Below are 26,827 nucleotides of genomic sequence, written 5' to 3'. Positions count from 1 at the left end.
GCAGTATTTCAGGGATAACACTGAAACCAAAGATTATTTTAATTATCCTACTGATTATATAAAGGTCACTGTAAATACAACAAGACATCAAGTGCACTTTAAATCCCTGAAGGGATATTGTAGGAATATTATAGATTTTTTTCATCAGAATTTGTCACAAGAAAATAGAGGGAACGTGTGTTTCAAAAGAAAGCAATCATATAAAAGCATTGCAGGTCATATCTGACAATCTCAGGGTTCAATCACTGCTGGATTCTGTGGGTTTGATTTAGAGCTTTGTCAACAATCAGAGACGTGTAAAGCCCTGAACCCTGAGACGGTAATCCATGGGGCGAACTACAAATATTAACCTTTAGTCTGTCAGTCAAGGACATCATGCATCATCAGAGTACTTTTTTTCTGCTACTGTGGCGAATCTTTTTTATTAAGTCTTAATCTTTGATGGAATGAGTTGTCTTTGATTTCCCAGAAGAGGCAGACACCTGTGTGTTTTGTTCCCCGCTGTTCAGACGGGCTATATAGAAGTCAAGGGCTGAACGACTGCTGTTTGAATGGCATTCACAAACTGCAGGGTGAAGCAACAGTTGTCTGATTGGACCATCCTTCTCTCAATCCTAATTATGTGGAGCTGGAACAGGAGCAAAAGGCTGAGAAGGCCCTGCGTCATTAGCTTTAATCAACCCTGGATGCCATGAAACAAAAACAACACACGCACACATAGATACACACACAGCCAGCCTGACAGTGAGTCAATACCTGACATTCATCATTTCAGTCCAGCCAGGCTTTTTATTAATTACTGCAATGAATTCCCTACATGGCTCCAGTCACCAGTCACCTGCTATTTAAACAGGGTTTATTGTTGAGATTTTGCTTAGTCTAGACGCTATTTAATGGATAAATAGTCAGGGTAGTCTGGCTTTGTTCTCCCTTTGGTGAATATGAAAGTGTGAGGGAAATAAATCTAAACAGCTAAAGGACTCAGGATCAGAGAACAAAAATAAGGTCTTATAGTCCATTTCTGATCACATGTTGCTATTGTGATGGATTGCCTACAACTTTAATCTTTTCCTAAAACCATTAAGTTTTATTATCTGATGTCTCCTGGTGTCTGAAATGTGCAAGATGCAGGCCCAATTCACAACAAGTGCTGTGTAAAAGTCTATGTGAATTATACAGAATTCATCAGCATGGATGTCACACTCCCCCGCATGATGCAAACCAGCACTCTTTGGCGTGCCACACACGTATGACTTCATAAAAACAGCAATTTTGCATACATAAATGCATTATTAAACATGATGAGGGTTTGATTGGGTTTTCTAAGAGGTGTAGGAGGCATGCAATCACAGCCCCAGTTTCTGATTATCTTCATCTCTTTGGTTATGTCAAGATGCAGTCAAGTTTTCTATATGTTTAGTCATTGACTTCCAGTTTGTATTAGGGTGCATTTCGTTTGAGAGTGTGAGATGTTTAAACAAAGTCTTAGTAAATGGTGATTATGTGCCTATTTAATGCTAATCCTGCTGCCTTTGCTGGTGATTGCAATACATTATGATGTAGAATACAGGATGGGTTTGTGAGATACAGCGACCCCTGCAGGCCAGCAGTTCTACTGCTATATTCCTGCATATGCCTGACAGAAAAGACAGACAGAGACATACAAAACAAAACAAAACAAAAAAACACTAATGAGGCAAATAAAATAAATGATTCTTATTAATAAACATACAGCAACAATTAATATAGTTTTGACAATGACATGTATATTAATGACGTCACTGGTAGACTAATTAAACAGTGAGCTGAAAAAACAAGTGTGATACTTGAGATTATATCAAAAGTAAGGTGATTCATATCTTTTAGTGACTTATAAAGAGACTGCAAAGAAAAGATGGGACAGTACACACAGAACGGAATGTGCTTTTGGTAGGTGTAGTAATATAGTGCAACGCGCAAGGAAGGTTTGTCTCTCGTCGGCTTCTATACCTCCACCAGGAAGTTGCTACGATTTCATTTATTCTGTATTCTGCACAGTTTATGCATAAAGTATTATAACACTTTATTTCAAAATGCGTAGAAGAACCGAAGCTCAAGCATCAAACAATGAGCCCGTCAATGCTGATAGAAAGGTAAAGCAACGTTATAAAAGCTAGCTGCTGACAGCTGCTATGCATGTGACGGCAGATCTCTGTTAGCTAACACAGTGACAGACTCCAAAAGCTAGCAGTTAACCTGTTCGCCAGTCTTCGTTCGTTCAAGTCAAATGCTGTCATCAAAGTATGTCAGCTACTGACGTTTCCCTGCTCTTACTCTCGTTATGTGGAGCATGACACAGTATCCGACAGTGTACCGCAGTTTTGTACAGAGAGAAAAGGAGCCAAATCCCCCCAAAAGCAGCAATTTTAATAACTCTGCTTATTTACAGCTTACTCACTACTAACCCTATTCATAATTTATTTTTTAAGACATCATTAGCAAAAGTTCTTTAATTCGGCATGCATCCAGGACAGTAAAATAACAATATTTGTCAGCACTTTGCCTATTACCTGGGAGAGGGTCAAATCTTTTACCAAAATACACTGTTGTTAACCCTGATGCCTTTAACTTTTGTGGTTTTGATGAAATCAGATATTATTGCAAGGCATGGAATTACCACTGAAATTGCTAAAATTATCACAAATGCACAGTTTATTAAAATTAATTTAGGTTAAAAGTATATATGAATATACTGTATATGTTTTTTGCAACTCTGGGATGCTGAAGTCAGGTTAATGTGTGAGCTAACATTGCATTTTCTATCCCTACATAAACTAGGATCCGGATCAAAGACCGCACAGCCAAGCTGAAGCAGAGGGCAGAGTGTCTTACAGCTCTGTGCTCATGAACATTGGAAAGTGTTTACTTTTAATCATCATCATCCCTCCGTTCCTCAACTATGCATCGCTGCAGCGAGAAGGACAGATGCTCTTGCCTAAAGGTTGTCATATCTAAGGCTAACAAAGTCATTGTTCCTTTCAGTTTAATGTTATATTAACCTGCAAAACATGTATTTATTTATTAAATGTATTGATTAGACAGCCTCCAGTGGGAGATTGTCAGTAGGTTTTTCTATTAAGTTTTCAAAGCCAAATGAGAAGTCTTCTGTAAAGCCTAATCTTTCTTTCTATTTTCTTCCCTCTTACATCCAGATGGCCAGATTGTTGATGTTGGTTTGGGTCAAAATATGCATCTTTTGTGTATAGGACAAGGACAACCAGTTGGTAATAAATCCTATGAAGATAGTCTATGATCTGCCATGAATGGTTTTCTTTCAAGTTATCAAAAATTATCTACATTTTTCTGGCACATCGCTCCATGCTTGTGTGGTTTGTTTGTGTCTTTTAGCTGAGCACACCCTAACCAGTTTGTTTGTCTCTAGTCATACTGGATGCACCAACTGGAATGTCCTCAGACATTTGGTTGCATGTCCAAGAAAGTGTGGCCACACTAACAAAGGTGAGAAATGACACAATTACTGTGGATTGTATTGGCTGTATTTTGAAAAGATTTACCAGAAATATTATAGCTTTTTTTATGACTATGTTAAAACAAGGTGGCTCATCACAACTAAAATATATATCTCAGATGAATCACACTCATAAGATTCACCAAGGGTGAGTTAGCATACTGACCTCAGTTTTGCCTTTGACCAAGAAAATCCAGTGTTGAACGTTCTCTGGAATCAGATACTCCTAATGTGGCCATGTTTGTTGTCAGGGGCATTTAGGGACAGTCCCTGCAGTGGCTCTGCCATATCCTCTCTGCTCAGAAGGACTCAGTACAGCAGAAAGTCGGGGCTGACAGCTTGCCCCATGTTGTTTGTCTGAAATGTGACCCAAATGAGGTCACAGGCTTGTTGCCTACACAGGATAGGGTGGGCCTGAGTCCTCACTGAGAGCATCTCGTGTGTATGTAGAAAAATTCCTCTAAACCTGTGGTGTCCCTATTTTTCTCACTCCTCAGGTCTGTACCTATGACAGAATGGGACTGGGCTTCAGCAAGCGGCTGATGCAGAATGAAACCACAGGAACAGAGAAAGTTTGGGGGATGTCAACGACTGGACGGTTTGTATACTACTTCAGTTTCATTTTGAGTGACATTTATTTTGCCACACATGCTGCTGTACAGTACACAGTGTCTACACTGTAAACATAATGTAACAGTTTCAAAATGTTCTTTTATTGCCATGAAGTGGTTTCTGAATGAGTGAGTGGCCTGTTTTACACCTGCAGAGTCATCTGTCTCATTTATCTGTTGTTGCTGAGTTTGTAAAATTCATTTGTTGAAATTTTGAATAAGATGTAGACCGAATGTACAGTAGTGTAGTGTGTGGTGCAGTTGAATCTGGGTCTGATAAGTTCTGATTGTGGGAAGCCAGAATCTACTTGTAATGGCTGTGTCACTTTCAGGACACTGTAGCTTAAGGCGATAGGAGGAAAAATGACTGGGGACTGTGTCAGAAGTTTGTGTAGGAGGAGATACTGCAAGTCAAATTCCTTCTCAGATGCTGCTGATGTAGGTCATGTATTATCTAAGGCAGTTTTTTTTTTTATGTCGATACTTTAGCTTAACAACCCAAAGGATGGCTCTATCTAGAGCTGCAAGTAACAATTGTTATTTTATTACCAATTCAACACAGAGAAAAAGCAGCAAATCATCACATTTGAGAAGCTGAAACCATAGCATTTTTGGAGCTTTTGCTTGGAAATTTACTTAGACGATTGATTGATTATCAAGATTGTTGCTGATTGAATTTTCTGTCGATCGACTGATTGTTTCAGCTCTATAAATGACTGAAAGTATTAAACAATTTATTTAAATTATTGCAGCTTAATTTTCTGTTTGTCAAATTGATCATTTCAGCACTAGATCTATCACACTGTGTATACTGGCAAATGTGTCAAGCTAAAAACCAAGCCTGCTACACTGCATATAATGCAGTAACACACATCAAATTCAGTTTCGCATTATTTACCACTGTACTGTAATTATCCACAGGGAATCAATATTTCCTTGATAAAGTGGCTGTTTGGGACTTCTCATTAATGTCCCAGCCAGCATAGACTGATGTGTGCATGGACATCTTGTGCCTTCCTCTGCTGAACACACCACAGTCTTTGACATCGTAACGCGTTTGTTGAGCCTTAAATCGTGGTTCGCCGACGGTCAGCAGTATAGTTTACTTTGGCCTCTGGCCCAGAAAGCGGGCGGCCGCACATTTGAGATGCAGGCAATCAATTTCCCAGAATTCAATATCTCAAGGAGTTTGATGACTAGCCAACCTTAACCCTTGAGGTCTTGTGAAAACTCTTCATTTCAGTGTGACACCTCAGATTTGATTTATTAGCACAACAAACCCAGGACAGCAGATGGCTCTCAGAGAGGAGCTGCTGCATCTCATGTAACGATGATGCTTCCTCTGATGATATAAGTTTGCTGGGGATTGTTTTTCCTGCAGGTTGCATTGAAAAGGAGCCAGCAGTCCCCTACTTTATGCTGTCATTTGGGTTTCAGCAGTGCTGTTTGTTTTGGTGCCATGTCTGGAAAGAGATTAAATAGAAAACTTAAAATACTGCTGACCTTAACTTTCACTCAGTTGTTACCATTCTTATATTTAGGATAGAATTTGTAACACTTCTTTTTTTCCCCTCTTAGGTTATTTCTACTTTTTAATAATGACTTTCCGGTGGCTTCTTAATAAACCTATTAACCAGCAGATTAGAGATTAATGAGATTAATGATGGCCTGTGGTGTTCATCTTTCATGCTGGGAGTCCTAGTCCCGCCTAACTGAATAAATAAACCTCCTGGCCCAGTTTGCAGCATGTCCTGGTGTTGTGCAGAGACAGATGAGTGTTGTTGTCTTCCAGGATGGTGGATGATCTGCACCGGCTCCTGCAGGCTGCTGGGATAGCCACGCCCTTCATCCTGGTGGGCTCTGAACTCGGCACACTCAATGGCAGGTTTTACAGCCACATTCATGATGTGTAAGTATTGTGGAGTACTACTCAGCTTGTGAAAACTGTTGTATAATATCATCTGTGGCTCTGAGGGAGCTTTGTTAAGTCTAAGAAAATAACCCTGATTTATGTCATCAAGGCCTGGGACTCGCTTTGAAGGCTAAAAATTTATAACACAAAGCCTGCATTGCAAACTGGGGGCCTGGAGTTTGAAAGATGTGATTTACCAGACAAGTAGGCGAGACGAAATTATGCTATTGGTTGCATTATGGGAAATGTAGAATCCTGAGCTCTAGGAGCTCAACCCATGGTAGGGACTTATAGCCAAGATATCTCGGCCTCACCTACTTCAATTTCTTTTTTATCTGTATCTTATGAGTCCCACAACTTTTATAAAAGTGCAGTACTAAATTGCTGAAATGCTACTTTAATATTAAAAAGTGAAGGGAATCCAGCATATAATCTAATTTGAAACCTGATTTATGCCACAATTACAACTATAAAACTGCTTATTTCAAGTAATTTACTCTTCAGGTAACAATAATGCATTAGTCACTATAAAATCAAGTCATGCAATCATTTACAGGTGGCAAAATGAAATTGCTGACACAATCCAACATTTGTAATTGGGTGAGTGGCACACAGAGCAACAACACAAACGACAGTAGCCAATTTTGGTTTTATTTTTTTATTTGTTTATTGGGACAGTGCACATTAATAAATTCACCAGAGTTGGCCCAAAAGGCATTTTTTATCTGTTAGGGTTATGGCATGGTAGGGCAATAATAAAAAGAGAAGAGAATATTAATGTCAGTAAAAAAAAACATCAGTATGCTACATTATCAAGTGCTAATTAAAACTTGCAACACAGAAGCACACACAACATGGAAAACTGGGGAATACTGATACAATGGGGAATATTAATGTTAATAGAAATATGCTCCAAACAAGACAACATTGTGCTACATTATTAGGCATTAATTAAAACATGCAAATCAGAAGCATATAGTAGATACACACAGTAAAAAGCTACCCTTACATAACAAAAATCATACTCACTCTGGCACAATAAAAACAAGGCCACAAGAAAGAAAGACATGCATACAGGTACCTAAGGACAGAGTGGCTGTAGCAAGATAGCGACAGGTGACAGCAGATAGCAAAGCAAGAACACAGTACAGACAAACTGAAGACAGCTGGCGTTATTTTCTTATTGTCAACAAATCCCATGAAAAGAGACCAAAACCAGTTAGTCTGTCTGTCAATACTTTCTGACTTCCCCACTCTGTCTGTGGCACTCACAAATATATAGTTCTGTTTTTATAAAGTCTCAGTAATTTGCTAAAACAGCTGGGCAATGTAGTTTTTAGCAAACGTTACTCAAACATGAATAAATAGTGCACTTGTTGGGGATTATTTTCAACGGTGGATTAATCTGTGTTTTAATAGCAACAGGACAGTGTATGTGAGATTGAATAAGCTATAGTGCGTAATTTAATAATTTCTAAGATTTTTTGGATACTTTCAAGTAGTAATTTGTTTTTGACTGTATGCATGAATTGTGCCGTTTTTAAATCTAACAAGTTTGTGAATTTAAATTGTAATAAAAAAGTGGGTTGGTTGGTGCAGTATTTTTGTTCACAGTTCTTATAGCTCTTTGGAAACATAAAATTGGATTCGTACTTATTTAATATGTATTTCCCATACTGGAGCACAGTAAATGATGTTAATTGTAAGTCCAATTAAACAATAAAAAAACTGTAATAAAGTCCTTGATTTTATGCTAGACATTGACATTTTTGCTTTGACTTAATTTATATGTGGATTCCAGCATCATATATTATCTATAATCACTCTCAAAAAAGTTGAATTTTAGACACAATTTCAACATCACTTATGAGACCTTAAGACGTAAAATTAAAAAATCGGTAATCTTAAAATTGCTTCATAACATATGGTATGCAGTGCCTCCCAAACTTGCACTTATCAAAATATATTCCAGTGTCCATTCCCATCGTCCCCCATAACTCAGCCATTTCAGAGACAACGTAGTGATAAACGTGACAAGAAGCCTGGGGGTGAAAGATTTAGTATTTAATCAGGCACGATGTTGCTGCAGTTAAGGGAGAAAATTAACTAGTGGTGAGTGGATGACACCTTTCCAAATGGAAATATTGCTACTGGATCTGGTGTATGTGTGGTCATCTGTCTGTGGGGACAGAGGACAGATGAATCTACAGAAAGATGGACAGATGACACCATCCATCTCGCACTCGTTACGGCCTGGGCCGGGAGGGTAAAGTGGACAAGGGACAATGAGTCTTACTTTATCTGAGTGTGTGTGTGTGTGTGTGTGTGTGTGTGTGTGTGTGTGTGTGTGTGTCCTCCCTTTGTCCTCAGGCAAGTGTCAGACCTGGTGTTGATTGATCCCATCCCAGAGGACGTTTTTGAGGAGGACCAGTGGAAGGAGTACTGGTGAGTTTATAGCTGGTTTCAGTGGCATAAGAAGGACAGAACTAGGAGGGAAAAGTGGAGCAAGAGTAAGGGAGGATGGAGGGATGTGAAAATGCAGAATGTAAAAGAAGATTGAGAAAAGAGGAGCTTGGAAAGGAGCAAAGAGGACGATAAGGAGCTCTGAGGGGCAGATAAAAAGGCAGGGAAGAGGAGAAGAAAAAAGGCAAATGTATCAAGAAAAAGGATTAGCATGAGGAGAGTGGAGGCAGAGACGATAGCATATTTCACAAGTCAAACTCCAAACTCTTGCCTTAGTGACTTTTATGGTGAGAATAGTTGATTCTTTTTGCTGGGTGGGGCTCATTAGCATGATTAATTGGAGGCCAAAGAAACTAATTAGCTGATCGCACCCTTTTAGCATGAAACAGATGAGGGGGAGAGCGAGGGTTGTGGCGGTGGTTGGGACTGAGTGACAAAGTGTAATAACTCCAGGCGAGATATATGTCAAGTGGTAGTCATTGCCACAGCATATATCTCATTATGCATTAATTATCATACAGGGGGGCTGGGTTATTATTAATGATAACCGGGAGTGCGGAGGAGGAATATTGGTAGAAGTGTCAATTATGCAACACTAACACTATCTCAGATTGTTTACAAGTAAAGCATGTCATGTGTTATCATTAAAAGGTATTTCACTGCTGAAGAGAAGATAATTCATCAGTTATATAATTTAGCAAACCATGCTAAACTTTTAGATGTAGCTGACAGTCTAGTAGCGATGGCTATATAATGAACAAATCTCTGGAGTGCATCTGTAGTGTATTTTTTGTCACTTACAAAGCTGATCAAAGGGCTTTTTTTTGGCTCAAAACCCATTAGATACTTTTCTCGCAAAATAGCAGTATCTGTCATTTGAAATTCATCTGTAAATAATCAAACAAACAAACAAACAATTTGGGATAAAATAAGTAAAAAAAGAAACAGACAACAAAAGAATAACAATTCCTCCCAGTGAAATACAGCTTACTGCTCCTACCCTTTTTACAAAACACTATTATTATACACCTGTTTTACTTTATGTAAAAAGTATCAGTCAAAATTACACTATTCCAACTATACAAATACCAGCATGCCATTCTGATCATACATTTGTCCATACATTATTTTTTTAATTTACAAGTGTGCTTCACATGTTCAGTTCCCCACTACAACTGTTCGTAAATAAATTCACCCCTTTAACAGAAATACAATGATTTTTTTAAAACTTTATTCCTGACCTTTTTTTTTTTCAACATCTACATTCCTCTCAAATTATATTGGCTTTCTCTTATTTCAAACAGCTTTTGGATACTTTCATTTGTATTTGACCGTATGTATGATTTGTGCTGTTTTAAAATCTACCAAGTCTCTGAATTTTAGAGCCTTTAAATTAATAAAGTGGGTTAGTTGGTGCAGTATTTTCATTTACAGGTCTTATAGTTCTCTTTCTAAGCATGAAATTGAATTTGTATTTGTTTTATATGTATTTCCCCCTACTTGAGCACAGTAAATGATGTAAGGAAGTACATTGCTTTGTAAATTTGTTACATGATTACCAAAGATGATGAATTTAGTCTATCTTACAATCAAACCAACTCTTTATAAGTTTTTACCACAACAAAATAAATTTGTTCATCATCTGCAAAAAAATGTATTTCTGTGTTTTGCTTTTGCATTTCTGTGCAAAAATAAACAATAAAGGTCATATGACTGAGCCTTGAGGAACCCCACAAATAACTTTCAATAATTTTGAATTAATATTATTTATCTGAAGATACTGATACTTATTTTCAAGGTAGCTACTTAACCAACCAACCCTTGTGCAACCCCTCTATAGCCATATCTTTGTATTTTTAAGTAGTAAGCCTTGGTTAATAGTATCAACTGCTTTTTTGAGATCAAGAAATACCCCCATTGTATATTCATTGTCTTCTTTTGCAGTTGATATTTCCTTCTCAATTTCTATCAGTGTCAGCAAAGTAGTTCCAAGAGTTTAAAAACCATATTTCTGTTCACATAATATGTTATATTTTGTGATGTTATCTAGAAACACAAACGGGGAGTTAATATGTGCTCAGATATCACAGAGAAACGTATGTTTAATCGAGTAATCTCATTTTGGGCATGACTCCATGACTTAGTAAATCCGTAGTTCTGTCCACCAATATTAGCTCACAGCTTATATAAGCATAAGTCAAGTCAGATAAGAAAATGGATCCCTGAAAATGGCCTAATTTGTACGTGATTCAAAGTGGAGCAGCACCATTTATCAGGGGTATGTGTTCAATTATCCTTTGATTAATAGGCATTCATTTCACTGAGTACATGACAGTGCAGCCACAATCCAATTATTCTATGGGGAAGGAATGGAGAAATGAAATGAACCAAAGACTTACATTTACTTCGTAAAAAAACATTTTATCATCGGTGCCGGATTTCCACGGGTTGTGGACAGTATGAAGATATAAGAGATGCATCACAGCGTCCCAGTGCCATTGGCATTCTTCAACTTGCTTTTCCTCCTTATTTTCCTCTTTTGTTGTTCACCATAGTTGCATGTAGGTGTGTATTTTTCTCTCTTAGATACGGGTTTATTAGCTGTCGGAGGTCTTACAGTATTTGGTACACAAGATAAGTAATGCAGAAGGGAGCAGGGCTGCACCTGAGCAGGATTGTGGGGAGACCTTATCAGTTTTGCACTGGGACTGGAGGATTTACACATCAAAGACCTGCTCATTAACAGAGGCTCGCTCCCAAAATTAGTTCTGTTACATCCTACAAAATGAATCGCCACCATCTCCTGAGAAGCGTGCTTGTGTATGTGCGTGTCTGTGTGTGCAGGCATTTGCTTGTGTGCACTTGCTGTAAGGGGTCAACTTTCTTATTTGAGATTTTCCACTGTAGACATTGCAGCATGTGTTTCATTTCCTTGTGGGCATAGATAATGCTTCCTGAAGAAAAATCAAGCAGTGGGTCTAGCACCAGAGATTAGGAGAAGCCACAGTATACATCTGGACAAATTGCATTCTGGATGAGAGCCATTGGTTTCATTATTTTCTGACTTTCATAGACCAAGTGATTCATTGATTAATCTAGAAAAATAACAGATTAATCGAAAATGAATATAGTCATTAGTCGGCAGACTTCTGGCCATATAGTGTTCTGTTTAAAATAGTAATCAGGCTCTCTGGACTTTCTAGGTGACCATCCCTGGTTAGAAATTCCAGCTGGAATTAGACAAATGCCATCAACGGTTATAATAAATATCACACTGATAATTCTTTCATCTTGTTTTTAAAAGAAGGAATTTAGCTGTGCATTTACACACTCCAGTGTGTGTGTCTTTCTGCAGCCGAGTGTGCAGAGTATAAAACTAATTTACCCCATGGGGAATATATTTGCTCAGAGAGCACAAACAGTGGGGAATGCCCTTGTCTAATGGGATGGTCCTTACAATTTAATGAATGCTGATTGATTGGCAAACTCTCCGTTTTAATGTACTATTACTGTGTTTAGTGCAACTCAGTCCTCACAGGAGCACCACTTGAAAGTCTCCTCATCCCTTTCCTCTGCATCTTCGTTCTTTTAAGTGTTAGTCATCAGTAGTTTTTTTTTTTTTACTCTGGTGATAATTTGAATAATTTGAGTTTGATGCAGAACAAAGTCTTTTAGTAAGGGTCTGTATCCAGGTATGTAGCAAAATAATTTCAAGTGAGATTGTTTTAGTTTATGTATGCTGTATAAATCCACAGTATATCCTCTCTTTATGTCTGTGTGGGTACATGATGCATACTGGAGGAGTGTATGAGATGGCGGGTCTCTCAGTATGGGCCTAACAGCTGTGGCTGTAGGCCTGGATGGAAGCCTGATTGAGTTATGCGTCCCAAAATGAAAACGACACTTTCTGTCCCATTCATCATCCTACCTGTCATTAATATGCTCAGCCAGGCCTGCACACAAACACGTGCGTACTGTATGTATGCATATCACACACACTCCCAACAGTTACCCACGCAGCTTGCTGCGGTGTGTAGCAGATAGACAAGTTTTGCGGCTCACCTGGAGCCTGCTCTGTATGATAGGCAGCGTATGACTGTCACTTTGACTGACGACCGTTAGGAGTCTCACAACTGCTGCATCTGGTTTGATTTATAAGCCAGACAGGGTTTAATATGAGGACAAAAAGAGCTTTCCTTCCTCCCAGCACTTTGTTAGCTGGTAGATGTACAGGCATAAAAGAATTTTCTCATTTCTTCTCTGTACTGTACCTTCCATTGTTGAGATGTTTTACCATTTCAATACTCAGATGCTACAGTTGTTAATTTAACACCATCAGTGACATTATGTAATCTCTTAGAGTTCACTTGCTCTCTCGCTGTCGGTCTCCTCTGCCTTCATTGGTAAACAGTAGCAGTCAGTGATGACATATCCAGTCTCCCCCTCAGAGCCCATTCGCTTTTACCCTGAGCTGCGTTCAATAACCCACTGGAGCACAGCCCTGCTCTAAACCCCTCCAGGGGTCCTCAGCTGAGATTGGCAGCAATCACCCGGCCATGGTCCGATGGATGGAGGGAGGGAAAGTATGAGATAAAGGAATGAAGGGAGAGAGAAACAGAAGTTGGGAAAGTGGGAAATAAAATGAAGCAGTAGGAGGAGACGCAGCCTGACAAAAGCATGATGCAGGGACTATTGATTGACTTTCCTTGTAAATTTTTTCAACTTTTGCACAAAAAATTTGTTAAAAAAAAAGATATAAAAGCAATTTTGAATAGAGAATATGTAGAAAATTGATGTGTGTGTTATGTGCAGTGATAGTTCAGCTTCAGTGAAAGAAAAAAACACTAGAATTAGGCTATAGAACACATTCCACATACATACTGTATTTTCTTTATCTGACCCTGTAGGCTCCAACAGTGTGCGATTCATTATGCTTCACTATGTGGTTCTGTAATGGCTCCCAGTGTGTCGTCCTCCTCCCTCAGTCCCCTCCTGACTCAGCTGCCCCCCCTCCCCAGATCCTCCCCATGCATACAGAGACTCCCAGACGAGGCAGGAATGCCAATTAATTGTAATTAGAACCACAGTAAGCGTAACTATTGCTGTTACGTTCCACTAATGAAGCAGGGCTGCTGCGGCCCCTGTGTGTTTACCCCAGTGTAATCTATAGTATTAATGCAGGAAGGAAGGCTGAGAGGATGCTGGAATCAGCCTGACGTCGGCTGTGGTGCAAGAATGACACCTTGTGTTCATACTGGGTATTACACCTTCAAGTTGGGCTTTTCACCTTTGCGTTTCAGTTGTCTTATATTTGGGCAGTTTAGAAGTTCTGCTTGTTCCCCATTTAAAATGATTTTAAATACTTGAAATGTTGAGTTTTCCGCAACCAAACCAAAGTTACAACGATACATACAGTATAATTGGTCTCCATTTGGCAGTACGAAGTGTAATAAAGTAGCCTGGTTCTAGACTTCTGAATTGAATTGCTCTCAGATTTGTTTGATTCAAAAAGTAAATGAATGAAGTGAAACAAAATGCCAGTTAAGTCTGATTATCAGGCTAGTAATGACGCAGATATGGTACTAAAATGAAATGTACAATAATTATGGTAGTTATAAACTATGGTGATTCTGTTTTTGTGAATACTCAAGGACAGTTGAAAAATGTATTCTATCAGATACCAATCAGATAATTAAACAGAATGCAAACAGCCACTATATCAAGGAACAGCAGTAGTTCATTCTTTTGCTTTGCTTAGCCTCCAAAAACAATTTTTCCACCCCTCGTTGGCATAAAATATAAAGCAAGTTTAATGATCCCCATGGGGAAGCTGGGGTGTTACAACCACAAAACTACAAAAATAGGGTATAAAAATCCAACATAAAAACAGAATATTAAATATTGAAGGTATATAGACAAGCTCAGTTGACAATTTGAACACATGGTTTAAATCATGGTGCATCATGCTCATTTGTATTTCCTTTTTAATTTGTGAGATGCTCGTATTTTCGTTATGTGATACCACACTGTAGTGTCTTTGTCCCAAAGCATGTTACTATAAAAGCCTATTTCACTTCGGCTCTCTATAGGCACTATGTCACATCAAAGTGTTTTTAGTGTAGTTTAGTTAACATTACATGAAGGAGGACATCAAATCACACACAAATACAAAAATGCCAAGCGTAACGCAGCAAAGTCCAAAGACATATATTTCTTTTGTAGTCCTTGATGTTTACATAAAAAAAAATGCAGGTGACTAGACAACACCATAGCACCAAACCAACATAATAAATACCTAAATCATCATCAATAAAATCATTCAAAATATAGTACTCCAAGCATGGCACTCCATACACTATGCCTAATGGTAGTGTTAACTGGTCGGTTGAATCTGTTTCAGAAAGGTCACTTATACACGCTCAAAAGTTTGCCTGCCACAAAAGCTTGATTCGGTACAGTCAGATGGCTGAGAGGAATACTCTATATTTTTGACTGGTCTTTCATGCTTTTAGGTTGTAGCAAGTCTTCTTTACGAATAGATGTTACTGTGAAGGGTTGTCAAAAAAATGTCATGTTTTGTACATGGAGAAGAAAACGCTGTACAATGGTTCATTTGAAAGATACCTCTGAGCAACAGTCAAATATGAATATAACAATCAGCAGTCACTTGTTAAAGAAATTGGAAGCTTAGCATTAAAATCTGTGCAGATTTAAATAGGGATAGGTTCCTGTTTCAGTGTAAAGTGCACAATAATGCTTATAACAAGCTGGAATTAACAGGCTTTAGCAAAGCTATTCTTAAAACTTTAAAATAGAAACAATAGGTTAGTCCAGGGTTAGCACTCTTGGAATTGGACGGAATCACGGAATAGCAGCTGAACGTACTATGGACTGACAAATCACAGTTTAAAGCTATTCATTCTAACCACTGAGTGACTGCAGAGGGCCCAAAGAAAAACAGGTTCCCAAAATATTTAGAGCCCAGTTGCACAGTTGTGGTTCAAAAATGATCCAGGGTCACTTACGCTTTTCTGGACTGGGAAACAAATTAAAAAGAGAGTATTTGGGGAACAGTATTCTCCCTTGTCATGCAACACTGTGGGGACTAAACGGAAGTTTTAATCATTTAATTATTCTAAAACTCTTTCAAATGTAAAAAAAATAATACATTTTTGTACAATTCAGTTTTTATCTATGTTAAAATAGCCATTATTGAAGGAAAGAAAAACATCTTTTTAACAGGTGACTCCAAACCTTTGAGCGGTAGTGTATGTTGTCGTGTAGTATTTCACACATTTTTAAAACGTACTGTGTTGTCTTGATTTCAACACTGTGTTTTACTACCACATTTTGCTGTGTGAAACCGTTTGAGACTTATGCACTGCAAATGTAGATTTGATTACGGGATTATGGCCTCGTGTTATGCTCCATGTAAAATTTGAGGTTTAATGTTCCATCTGTGTCGAATTAGAGTTCGACTTTTTGCTGTGATGTATCTTGATTCAAGTCATTGAAGATTAGAATTCTTCCAAATATGGTCAAGTTGTCCTGCCTGTGTGAGAGTTAGAGGCCTCATCATGTACCTGTCCACATTCGTATGCCCTCCTTTTAGTGATAGTCTCTGGAAGTCTTTGCAGTAACCAGTTTTTTGAAACTTGTTCCTTTGGCGTAATAGTTAGTTGAGCCTCATGTAATAGTCCGTGTTTAAATGTTCTCTGCTCATTGTAATAGTTGGCAGAAGCTCGTGTAATAGTTCGTGTTTTGTGTGTGAGCAGGCTCTCAGGTAACAGAGGCCCTGCATATAAAATGAGATGGTAATGAGGAGGAGGAGGGGAGGGAGCCTTATCACTACAGGGCCAAATTCCGACAGTGAATTGCGCAGTTGTAACAAAAGTAACAGAGCGTCCATTCAGCCTGCACTAATCCAGATGGGAAAGTCAAACAGCAGAAAGTCCACGGCACAAACTCATTTCATCACTTTATTAATTTAGATATTGCCTCCTCGCTCCTGTGGGGAGGGAAAAAAAAGAGCCCCTCTGAAATGACCAACATCGGTGAGGCGTTTTGCTCTACATGGTTCCCCCACTTCGTCTCCTCCCGTTATCTGTTTAATTCATCCCGCCAATCTTGGCTGTCTTTACCCACTAAATTTCCCTTTGACACGCATGCCTTGCTTCGCATAATCCTCACTCCGGGGCAGAATTAAAAATGGAAAAAAGAGGAGGGAATAGGACAGGTGGCTGGAGAATCCTTGAAATAATGTTCAATGCCAGACCCAGGAATGATTTGACCAGATTTGAACTAGGGGGCTGATATGGAGTGAGTTTTTTTCCCCTCCTTTTTATTTTTGGAATCAAGGGGTAAGAAAAGGGTGACAGGTGGAAAATGTGCAGAGACTGAGAAGTCCCTTAAGAGCCAGGTCGAAGAGTCAGTTCTAAATTGTGGTGCCAGAATGATTTTGGGGGGGAAAACTGTGGGAAGGAAGATGGAAATGTCAAAACGTCACTCTGGAGGTCCGATTTTAAAAAGTTTTTTCTGTCTACTAAAGACTGAAAATTAGAACAGTTGACTTATTTCTTTTCCCTCTTCTGCCCGTATCTATTATTGACCTGTAGGTACTGTCTCTTTTGCCATGATTATGGCAGATATGTTATCTTTACACAGCCATTTGTAGCAGTTGAACAACAATTCTCCGCGGTTTGTATCAACTTTATCTGACCAATCAGTGCTGACATGCTTTGCTGGAGCAGAGCTTGATATTTCAAGCTACAGTTCTTTGGGTAGCGACATGTCATATCAACAACAGGTGAAATGGGTTATTTTACACATGAAAAGTGCATGTTTATGATGTAGGTTTGATATGATCAGTATAATGGCAGTGAAGCAGCGCCGAAGCCTGCCTGTTGTAAAATGCAGTATACTGTAACATGCTGGCTTGTGCTGTGACGTTTGTGTAAGATTTAGTGCTGAAATGATTAGTCAATTAACTGAATAGTTGAAAGAAAAATAAATCGATGACCATTCTGATAACTGATCAGTTGTTTAAGCCACTTATCAAGTGACAAGAATCTACAGCCATGCTAGCAGTCTGTGAGGCTGCTAAATGCTAACTTCAGCATGGCAAAATTCTCACAGTGATAATGCTAAAATGCAAAATTTTAGCAAGTAATGTTTACCATGCATATTGCCATGCTAACGTTTGTTAATTAGCACTGTCTGTATTTCTACTGCCACTATCAAATAAAGGCAAAATGCCAAAAAAGGAATTTTAGAAAAAACAACAACAAAATAAATCACCAAAGTTAACAAAATCACCCTTAATTAACATGAATGTCTGTACTTTATGGCAATCCATCCAATAGCTGTTGAGACATTTTTCTAAACCCCCCCCCCCCCCCCCACAAATGTCAGCCTCACAGTGGCATTAAAGGAAAGATCAGGGGATCACCAAAGTCACTAGAAGTCATCCTCTGTGCACCATGAAAGTCTTCACAAAATCTGCCAATCCATTCAGTAGAAGTTGAGATATTTCAGGCTGGACCAAAGTGGTGGCCCAATTGACAGGCTAACCAGCAGACCGGCATAGCGTGGCAAAAAAAAAAAAAGCCAAACATTTGCTAGTACTAGCTTCTCAAATGTGAGGATTTGCCTGTTTTCTCTATTTTATATAATTATAAATGGAATTTTGGGGGGTTTTGGACTGTTAATTGGACAAAACAAGTAATTTGAAGAGAACACCCAGAATCAAAAATTGTTATGTGTAGTTGATATTTTAAAAAGGAGAGTCATAGTCATTTATCAGGTATTGAAATTTACTGTAGGATTGAATATAGCAGAGAGAAACTGATAGGACACAGGGGCACAGTGCTGTAAGTCTGGCCCAGGTCAGGAGTGAGAGTAAGACAGCAAGTGTTTCCTGGTGCAGGGGGGCTGATCTACAGTGTGTTGGCTGCATGTAGGGGCAGGCAGCGCGGCGCGGCGATGGCGGCAGCAGGCGCACGGCACTATTGATTGGGCTCCACAGGCTGAGACCAGCCAATTCAGAGCACCAGTGAGCCGAGACCGATTGGGCCTCCTGAGTTACAAAATCCCACAGTTCTTCTTTTCTCATCTGCTAAAAAAGTGTATTTCTCATTTCCCAGGCAAATGTTTTCGAAGAGAAAGTTTGAGATTTTGGGTTGAAAAAGAATGGAGGAAGGCAAATATTATGTATGACTTTGCTTAAGTCAATGTTATTGTGATTATAAAATCCCCCTTGTCATTGTAATAGAGCCATTCAGAACTTTAGCATGTTGTTAAGCAGCACAAATTAAGACTAACTTGATCATTTACAGCTGCCTTATGTTTGAAGGTTCAAGTACTTTTAAAGACTATTGGAAAACCAATGATAGAGACTTAGATAGACGCTGATGGTAGACATTGATGGTTACACTTTAAAGCTGCACTAATCAACTTTTTTTATGTTAACATTTGGTCAAATGACTAGTGTAATTTGAAAGGGGTAGCGGGTAGTGATGAACCTACAGAGAATTATCACCCAATTCTGCAGTCTTCTTATCTCTTCTGTGGCTTTTAGCACATTATTTTGGATTTACTGCCCGCAAACTCTCTTCAACTTTGCTTCCAACAGTGGCAGGTGGCTGTTTTCAGTGGAAAAGCTCTGATAAACTGACTTAACATTACTGTGCCACAAACATAGCTAGTGACTAGCTGGTAAAGACAGTGAAGCATTTAGCAAGCTAAGGAGCTAAATATTCTCCTTTAGGAGTCAGTGGACACAAAAAAGAGCTAATAGGAGAGTCAGACTTTAATTCATCAGGTGGACAGAAACTCAACTCCTATTGAATGCTTACTTATTAATGGTTACTCCATGTGTGCTGGATGTGCAAATAGGCAATTATTTGCTAACACGTTAGCTAGAACGCCTTTATAACGCTATGTCAGTGTTGTGTTTTTAGCTTCTTCTGCTGCCCAGAAGTGGCCAAAAATCAATTAATGCAGCTTTAAAAACCAGTAGTTCAAATAGTTAAACTGTTAGACTTTAGTTTGTCTCCTGCTAAAGTTTTATGGGTGTGAATGTTTGTGTGTTTGTTCAGGTATGGTAAGCTGTTGCCCTCACTCCAAGCCAGGCAGTTTTCAGCAGCTACAGGGCTGAGCCGCATGCTGATTATCCTCGGGGCGATTGAACCGACTATTAAAGGCGAAAATGTCTCCGAGGAGGTCATCCAGCGCCAGGTCAGGCTAATGCACACACACACACACACACACATTACAGTGAGCATGCCCCAAAGGCTGTGACACTGATGGTTCAAAAAGGAAAAAGCTGCAGAAATATATATATATATTTTTTTCATGCTGAAAGTAACACAGCAGGTCAGGGGTGATTTAGAGGTGATTTTGGGTTGAATATAACAAGTCATCAGGGTAGAAAGGTGCTATCATACCATAGACTTAGGCTCTGTTCCTCTGCTCAGGCAGTTACTGGGCTTTTGTTAACCTAATTAGAAATATGGAGCCAAAAGTGATATGTTTCAGGCATTTTAAATATACTCCTCCCATCTTTCCTATACAGCCACAGGATGGTGCTAGTGCGAGAATAATCATGTCTCCCCCTCAGCAGAGATACGAGTAGATGATGATTGCAGAAGCGTTTGTCTTCATATCGTCAGAGACTGTGAATTTGGCATGATGTGACACCAGACGTCATTTTAAAATAAATGAAAATTGAACCCGTTCCTCCAGCTGACATGACGCTGCGATTGCACTCTATCTTCTGTTGCCTGCTATATTATAAACTCTGACAGGTCATACAGTTTGTGAGGAAAAGGCTGTTAATATAAGCTACAAGCTTTTTGCTGTGTATTACAGATGAAGTTTTTCCACAGGGGAGGGTTTTTATTTTGCACTTGTCCATACTCAGATGTGCTGTGAATCTGTTTTTAAAAAAAAAAACCACATACAGTGGTGACACTGCCTGTCATGAAGTCCTGTAGTCATTTTTTACCTGCTATGGAAAACATCTTAGGCAGAGGAATAGTAATGGATTCTGGTGATGAACAACAAGCAATATCTTTGGTAACATGGGATAATATCCTCTATAGACTGACACCTTATTATAGCAGGGAAACAAACACTCATGTTGGGTGCATTAGGGGCATAGAGAAAGAGAAATGTTTGCAGGAAAGCTAATTTAGTAGCTGTTTATTGCATTTAAACTATACAGTCTTACTTTTTGTTTGGAAAAACAACTTACATTTTAGTGACCCTCTGTGAACATTCAGTGACATTTCTAACATCCGTTCAGCATTACATTTTTTCTGCTGCTGTCTGTATGATGCGATGACGCCTGCTCTGGGATGAATGTGAACAGTTCGTTAAGACGCCTTGTTCTCTGCTGCCAGCCACCCACGATTTGATGGCAGTAGTGATGAGGGACCTATTTCAGCTTTTCAAGTATTGCAGTTGTTGCCAAGGAGATAAGGACATCATTGTGCTTGAATTCTCCAAGGACAGAGAAAGGTTTTGTAGACAGGCTAGTGAAGGTTATAACATGCACACACACTCACAAGCTTGCCGGACTCAATAGAGCATGCAGTCCATTTCTCAAGGGCATGTTCTGTAACCACTGCTTAATTGAACTATAGCGGAATTGTTTGCTGCTATGTTAACGGCACCAAAGCTATCTGGTTTCATCACATGCGGGTGATAGATACAGTTAAAGGGGAATTCTCCTCAATTTGAGATTTCACATCTTTTCTGGTAGCGTGGTGAACTTTCCCTGCCCTGAGCGGGAGAATCAAGAAGAGAACCAAGACTGAGATTTACAAAGTCATATCAGTATTCTGTCTGCAGCTGCTTCATTGAAAGAGCTGGACACTGACTTCACTGCATTCAAATTGGCTTAATATAGTTGCAGTTCATTTTCCCATCTTTTCCAAATCATCTTGGAAATGTAAAGTTTGGATGGAACTAAGAAGTCTTTCTTGGCATTGGAGGATTCAATCAGAGTATGATCATACTGTAAGTGCAGTTATATTAAATCATATGGGGGGCTGTTCTAAATAAGGTTGAGCAATGTGAAGATGTTGCTTACAATACATACACACAGCTGTTTAAGTCTTGTGTCTGTTTTCTCTCTCTGTCTCTTATAGAAATACCTACTAAGTAACCCTGCCCACCAGAGCAGTGCTGTGGATGAGCATTACTTTTTGAATGAAAGTGCAGCTCAAGTTAGGTATGGCAAACACTTAGAAAGCCTTTTTTTCTCCATTATTTTCTGGATGTGTCTGCTATTTGCATGTTTAAAGTAGAAGTCAAAATGAACATAGAAATATTACACAAAATGAGTATTTACATTTCTTTTGGTTGTTTTTAAAGGGATATCACAAAGTTTAAGCCCCTCTCCAGCAGGACGTCAGTGAGTGTGATCACTGGGGATTCCTTTGACCAGCAAATACCAGAACACCTAAACCAGGTGAGAATGTTTACTATAGCTGCACAGCTGATGCATTATTAACTCTTGTACAGTGACAGAACAATACTGTAGTAACGGTTGTGTAAAACCCTTAGTAAATCATCTTTTCCCTGCACCAGATGGTAGCTAAGCTTCAAAAGAAGTTTCTGGAGGAGTCCTACCCATCAGCCAATCACATTCACATAAAAGGAGCAGACCGGCGAATGATCTACAAGAAGCCATCTGCCATCAGCCAGCACCTGAGGAGGCTAGTCAACCAACGACAAGCCAAACGGCAGAGCGAGTGACCCATGGCCAACATGTAACTATACCCCAGACAAGGACAGAGTAATCGTTGAATATGTTTTAAATATTCAATAAAATATTCAAGTTATCTTTTTACCTTTCCCTGCAGCATTCGGTAGAGATTGTCTATATGTCTGATAAGGTTCATCAAGAAGCCAGTTTTTGAACATATTTTTCCACAGCTCTGCTTCATTGGAAGCTTTTTAATTGAAAATAACTGGAGGGAATTCACTGTGATGAAATATTTGCTGTCTTAGATTCAGAAAATTTTATCTTTCAAGTTGTTATTTCAGTCTCTTTACCTGATTGGCCACTGCCAAAAATTAATACATTGCTCCTTATCAATGTAAAGGCCACACACGTCATTTCTCAACCTGACTTTTTATCTACTTCTGCCTTCATTTTCTGCCATGTTATAGCCACAGGGGAACGGTACATGGATTTCCTCTGTCTCTGTTGCATCAGCTTCAGTCATTTGTTACTTACATATAATTGAATTAGATCACAACCAGATGTAGACCTATACCTATTTTTGGACTTCCGTTGATTTGATTCATTATATAATTTGGAAACAAATGAGTCTGGTCTGCAAAGCTAATTTTGCATTTTTGTAAATACATCTTTATGTACTTTGCATCTATTTTTAACTGTACTGTTCTTATTTATGTGGCAAACATGAACTGTTTTGATGGATATACAGTAGTGTGAAAGAAAGACCAGACAACATTGGTTTATCCTGAGGATTTAAGTTTAATTATGACACCACATCAAAATAAAAATTTCCAACAGATCTGGAATTTAATTCCATCCATATACATGCATAGCAACAACGTTTTAAGAAACATTTTCTCCCATAATCAGGACATTGGAATGATCATTTTACATCAGTATCCCCACTGACCTCCCACCCATCTTGTTCATCAGCAATAAACTTAATTCTTGTACAACTTTTTTTCCCCCTGTGGGGTTACAAATAATTATATGCACAGTCCCCATTTCATAATACTGCTTTCAGTAATGTTCCCTAATTTACAAAGTATTGCATTGAGAGCAAATTTCAAAAAGGGAGACCAAAGTGTATCATCAAACAGAAATACGAGTACTATACAAGAATGCTGCCATCCTCATGAAAACATCCACATCTGAGTTGAAGAAAAGAGACAGGGACAAACAGCCACATATGTATGCAAAGCCATGTGTATATGCCAAAATGTGAGATACAGGGTTGTGCCTGGTTATCACCCCCACATGGTGATTTTTAAGGCAAACAAGTCATTAGTAGCAATCTGCAAATAACATTTTGGGCATATACAGAAACTGGTACAGCAAATAAGAATACACAAGTGCCTCAGTAGCTATTTTTGTGTCTAAAATGCATCTCATTTTTGTATTGTCTATTGTTTCATTGAGCCTACATTACAGTGTAAACAATATGTGTGCTACACAAGAATGACTATACAATAACATTACAAACAACTCTGATATAAATTTCATTTTGAATTTAAATTAAGATCACTACTCCTATTAATACTGATTGTAAAATAAATTAATGTGAAAGTGGCACCAATATTATTCTTGATTCATTTTTCTTTTCTTTTTCTTTTTTAACCAATGGTTTTGCATTTTTAAGTCTTAAAACGATGAAAGAAGAAGCTTCTCTTGATTGTCCACAAGCAGCATTTAGCACTGCGTGATGCACTATTCCAGACACAACAGTGTACCAAAACAAAGGAGAAAAAAGGGGGAAAAGTTGGGGGGGGAAAGTGTAGGAGGGAGAAGAAGAACGTGTCTTATTCTTCTCAACTTATTTTACATGCTCTGCAGCATGTGATGAACAGTAAAACTTCTTATGGGTAATAAAGTTTGAAAGGTTGTTGAACTGGATATCACAGAGGCGGCAGTACTTGCCACTTCCAGAGCCGTTCACACCTTTGTTGGCTGTGGGTGCCACCTCCTCGTTTGGAGACTTTGAGGAAGGCGACATGTTCTCGTTGGAGTCGGCCTGGTTCTCAGTGGCCCACGTAGGTGAGGGATTGGGAGGTTGGCCATCTGGCTGGGGCTGGTTCTCTTGCTGCGGTGGAGCTGTGCCTGAACGCTCCTCTGGCTTGTGCCCCCCGTTGACGATGACCATGCCCCGGTTTTTGGGCAGTAGGGGAAGGGGCTCCTTGCCAGGGTGGGGGCAGCCATTAGCAGCAGGCTGCTGGGCCTGCTCTCTGGTTGTTCCTATCTCTCCGCCTCCTCCTCCCCCATTAACGCTCTGCTCCTGTTCGCTGGCCTCTGCCTGCATCACTGCTCCCCCAGTCACGTAATCGGTTGGCTTTATCCCAAAATACGGCGATATTTGCTCAGGACCTTTCACCTTCTTTATTGCTCCAGGATAAAGGCAGTGGGGCAGAAACATATTCTTGTTCTCATCTTTAGATGGGATGAGTTGGGGCTCAGCAAAAGGCTTGAGTCCCGAAACAGGCCCCAGGTGAGGGGGGAACATGCCTCCATTCTGCACCATTACCTTCCCATTGCCATTCTTCTCACATTTGCCTGGGCTCTTATCGTACACGTCATCAGGGTTGTTATTGCTGTCACTCTTCACATCTGGGAACATGGTCTGCTCCAGGCTACCAGTCTCATTGTGTTGTTGCTGCTGTTGTGGCTGTTGTTGTTGCTGAGCGGCAGCAGCGGCGGCGGCTGTTGCAGGGCAAAAGTTCTGTTTGTGCGCCAGGTAGTTCTCCACTTTGTTAAAACTTATCTTGCACACTGCACATTCGTGATAGTCCAGCAGTCTTTTGGGGGAGCTACATGTCTTGTCAGGGACTGGCGAACACTTTTTGCTGAGATCAATGGGAGCGTCCAGCTCCTGCTGCTCCACTGTATTGCATTTGGGAGCCAGAATAGGTTTAGTGACAGTCAGAGAGGCCTCCAGGTGTTTGGGTACCATACCTGGGAAGATGTCACAGCGGGGGTGGAAGCGGTCTGCTAGGCTCTCTACAGCTTCCTGGGATGTACAAGGGTTCATAGGAGGAACCCCGAGGAAACCTGGCTGACCCATAGGGGGCCTCTGGTGGTCCTGGTCAGGGAGACACATCTCATACATCTTCCTGCGCTTGCGGGTCCTCATGGTTCTCTGCATGGAGGGTACCTTGTTGGTGGACATGCGTTTCATTGGTGGGTCATGACGGGTGGCACAGTAGTACTGCTTGTGGACCATGTAGGTCTCATGACGGCTGAAGGTGATATTGCAGGCATCGCAGGTTGTCTTGGTTGGGTCATTGTCACTTTCCACCAAACCCGTACTGGGGCTTTTTCCCTCCATTTGCTTGCCATTCAGCCTCTCCTCAGCCCCAGTTGGGGTAGAGACCTTCTTCACCTGTCCTGCTAGATCCTTATCAGGTCCTTTAGCCCCAGCATTGATCATGTCTAACACATTGGAGTTCAGACAGGCAGACTGCATGAGGTGGTTGTCGGCCTCTGTAGGATGGCAGCCGGCCAACATGCTAACAGAACTGTGACCACTGTTGGGGCTCACCGCCTCAGGGACCTTATCTGAGAGGGCGGAGAAGTCAGGGGACTTTGCCATGTGTTGCCAGCGGCTGTTACAGTAGTGCTTTTTGTGGACCAAATAGTTGTCCAGGTTGCTGAAGGTGATATTGCATTCGAAACAGGTGGCCCCTTTGGGCATAAGAGGACTGTAGATGACAGGGGGGTAGCTGTTCCCTCCATGGCGCAGCCTCCGGTGAACTAGCTCTGACATTTTAGCCAGAATCTCAGAAGCCTGCGGGACTACTGAAATGTCTTGGGAGAAAGCAAACTGAGACAAGAAGGGGCCCATGGGAAATGTAGGCATGTTATGCTGCACAGGGGAGGAGGCCAGCCGGGGGCTGGAGGGCTCAGACTTGATCCTAGTGTAAGAAAAACTGGCTTTGCTGCCTGGGTGGGCCTCTCCCTTCTGAACAGACAGCATGGGCTTCTTCTCAGCCTTGTCAGCCTCTCCGTCTGTGCTGGTCTCCTTGTTGAGGGCCCCTTTGGGACTTCCCAGCAGAGCATCCTTCCTGTTGGCCAGCTCAGCGCGGGCCTGCTGCTGCTGCTGCTGCTGCTGGAGGCTTTCCTCAGGCCCCCTGGGGGAATGCTCGGTGCCGTCGCCTTCCCTGTGAAGTTTGCTGCCGTGCCCATGTAAGTCCTGATGCTGTAAGAGTTCCCTGTGGCTCTGGAAGCTGATATGGCAGTGATTGCATCTGAAGGCCGCCTGTGACAGGTGAGACATGATGTGATGCTGGAATGTAATAAGAGAATCTGCCGTGTAGTTACAGATTGTGCATTTCAAGCTGGTGCCAGGAGGGAGGCTCTCTTCCATTTTGACACCTGTGAAGGAGATAAAAGAGAGAAATGCTCAGAATCTCGCCTCCCACTTCTCCTTTAGAGTTAACTGTAGAAACCATCAAACACTCATGCATTATGCCAAGCTTATTCCCATCCACTTGATTTTTTTTTTTGCTCAAGGATAAACTGTCAACTGTGCTAGCTGACAGCAGGATATGTATATTTCTGAAAAGAAATTACAATCATTTTTCCAAACCTGT

The 26,827-nt window shown here is 40.2% G+C and overlaps 2 protein-coding genes across 3 annotated transcripts in view; one reads left to right on the top strand and one right to left on the bottom strand.

The window, feature by feature from the left end:
* The first annotated feature begins 1,944 nt into the window (after positions 1-1,944).
* Positions 1,945-23,816, top strand: si:dkey-122a22.2. The gene is made up of 11 exons (XM_044207981.1): positions 1,945-2,132; positions 2,818-2,980; positions 3,192-3,263; positions 3,422-3,498; positions 4,006-4,106; positions 5,912-6,028; positions 8,402-8,476; positions 19,591-19,729; positions 21,646-21,728; positions 21,872-21,968; positions 22,088-23,816. Exons 1-11 carry the CDS (start codon positions 2,073-2,075, stop codon positions 22,253-22,255), a joined length of 1,152 nt encoding a protein of 383 aa, XP_044063916.1. The 5' UTR covers positions 1,945-2,072; the 3' UTR covers positions 22,256-23,816.
* The window catches only part of zfpm2a (zinc finger protein, FOG family member 2a), a 116,184-nt gene continuing 112,340 nt past the window's right edge, over positions 22,984-26,827 (bottom strand). For both annotated transcript variants that reach the window (XM_044207980.1, XM_044207979.1), the window contains exon 8: positions 22,984-26,609. In XM_044207980.1, the coding sequence (XP_044063915.1) occupies positions 24,058-26,609 (2,552 nt within the window). In that variant the 3' untranslated portion in view covers positions 22,984-24,057. The remainder of the gene's footprint in view (positions 26,610-26,827) is intronic.

The sequence above is a fragment of the Siniperca chuatsi genome, linkage group LG9 (genome assembly GCF_020085105.1).
Source record: "Siniperca chuatsi isolate FFG_IHB_CAS linkage group LG9, ASM2008510v1, whole genome shotgun sequence".
NCBI lineage: Eukaryota > Metazoa > Chordata > Actinopteri > Centrarchiformes > Sinipercidae > Siniperca > Siniperca chuatsi.
Note: the sequence above shows the minus strand (reverse complement) of the source record. Positions and strands in the feature narration are given on the sequence as shown.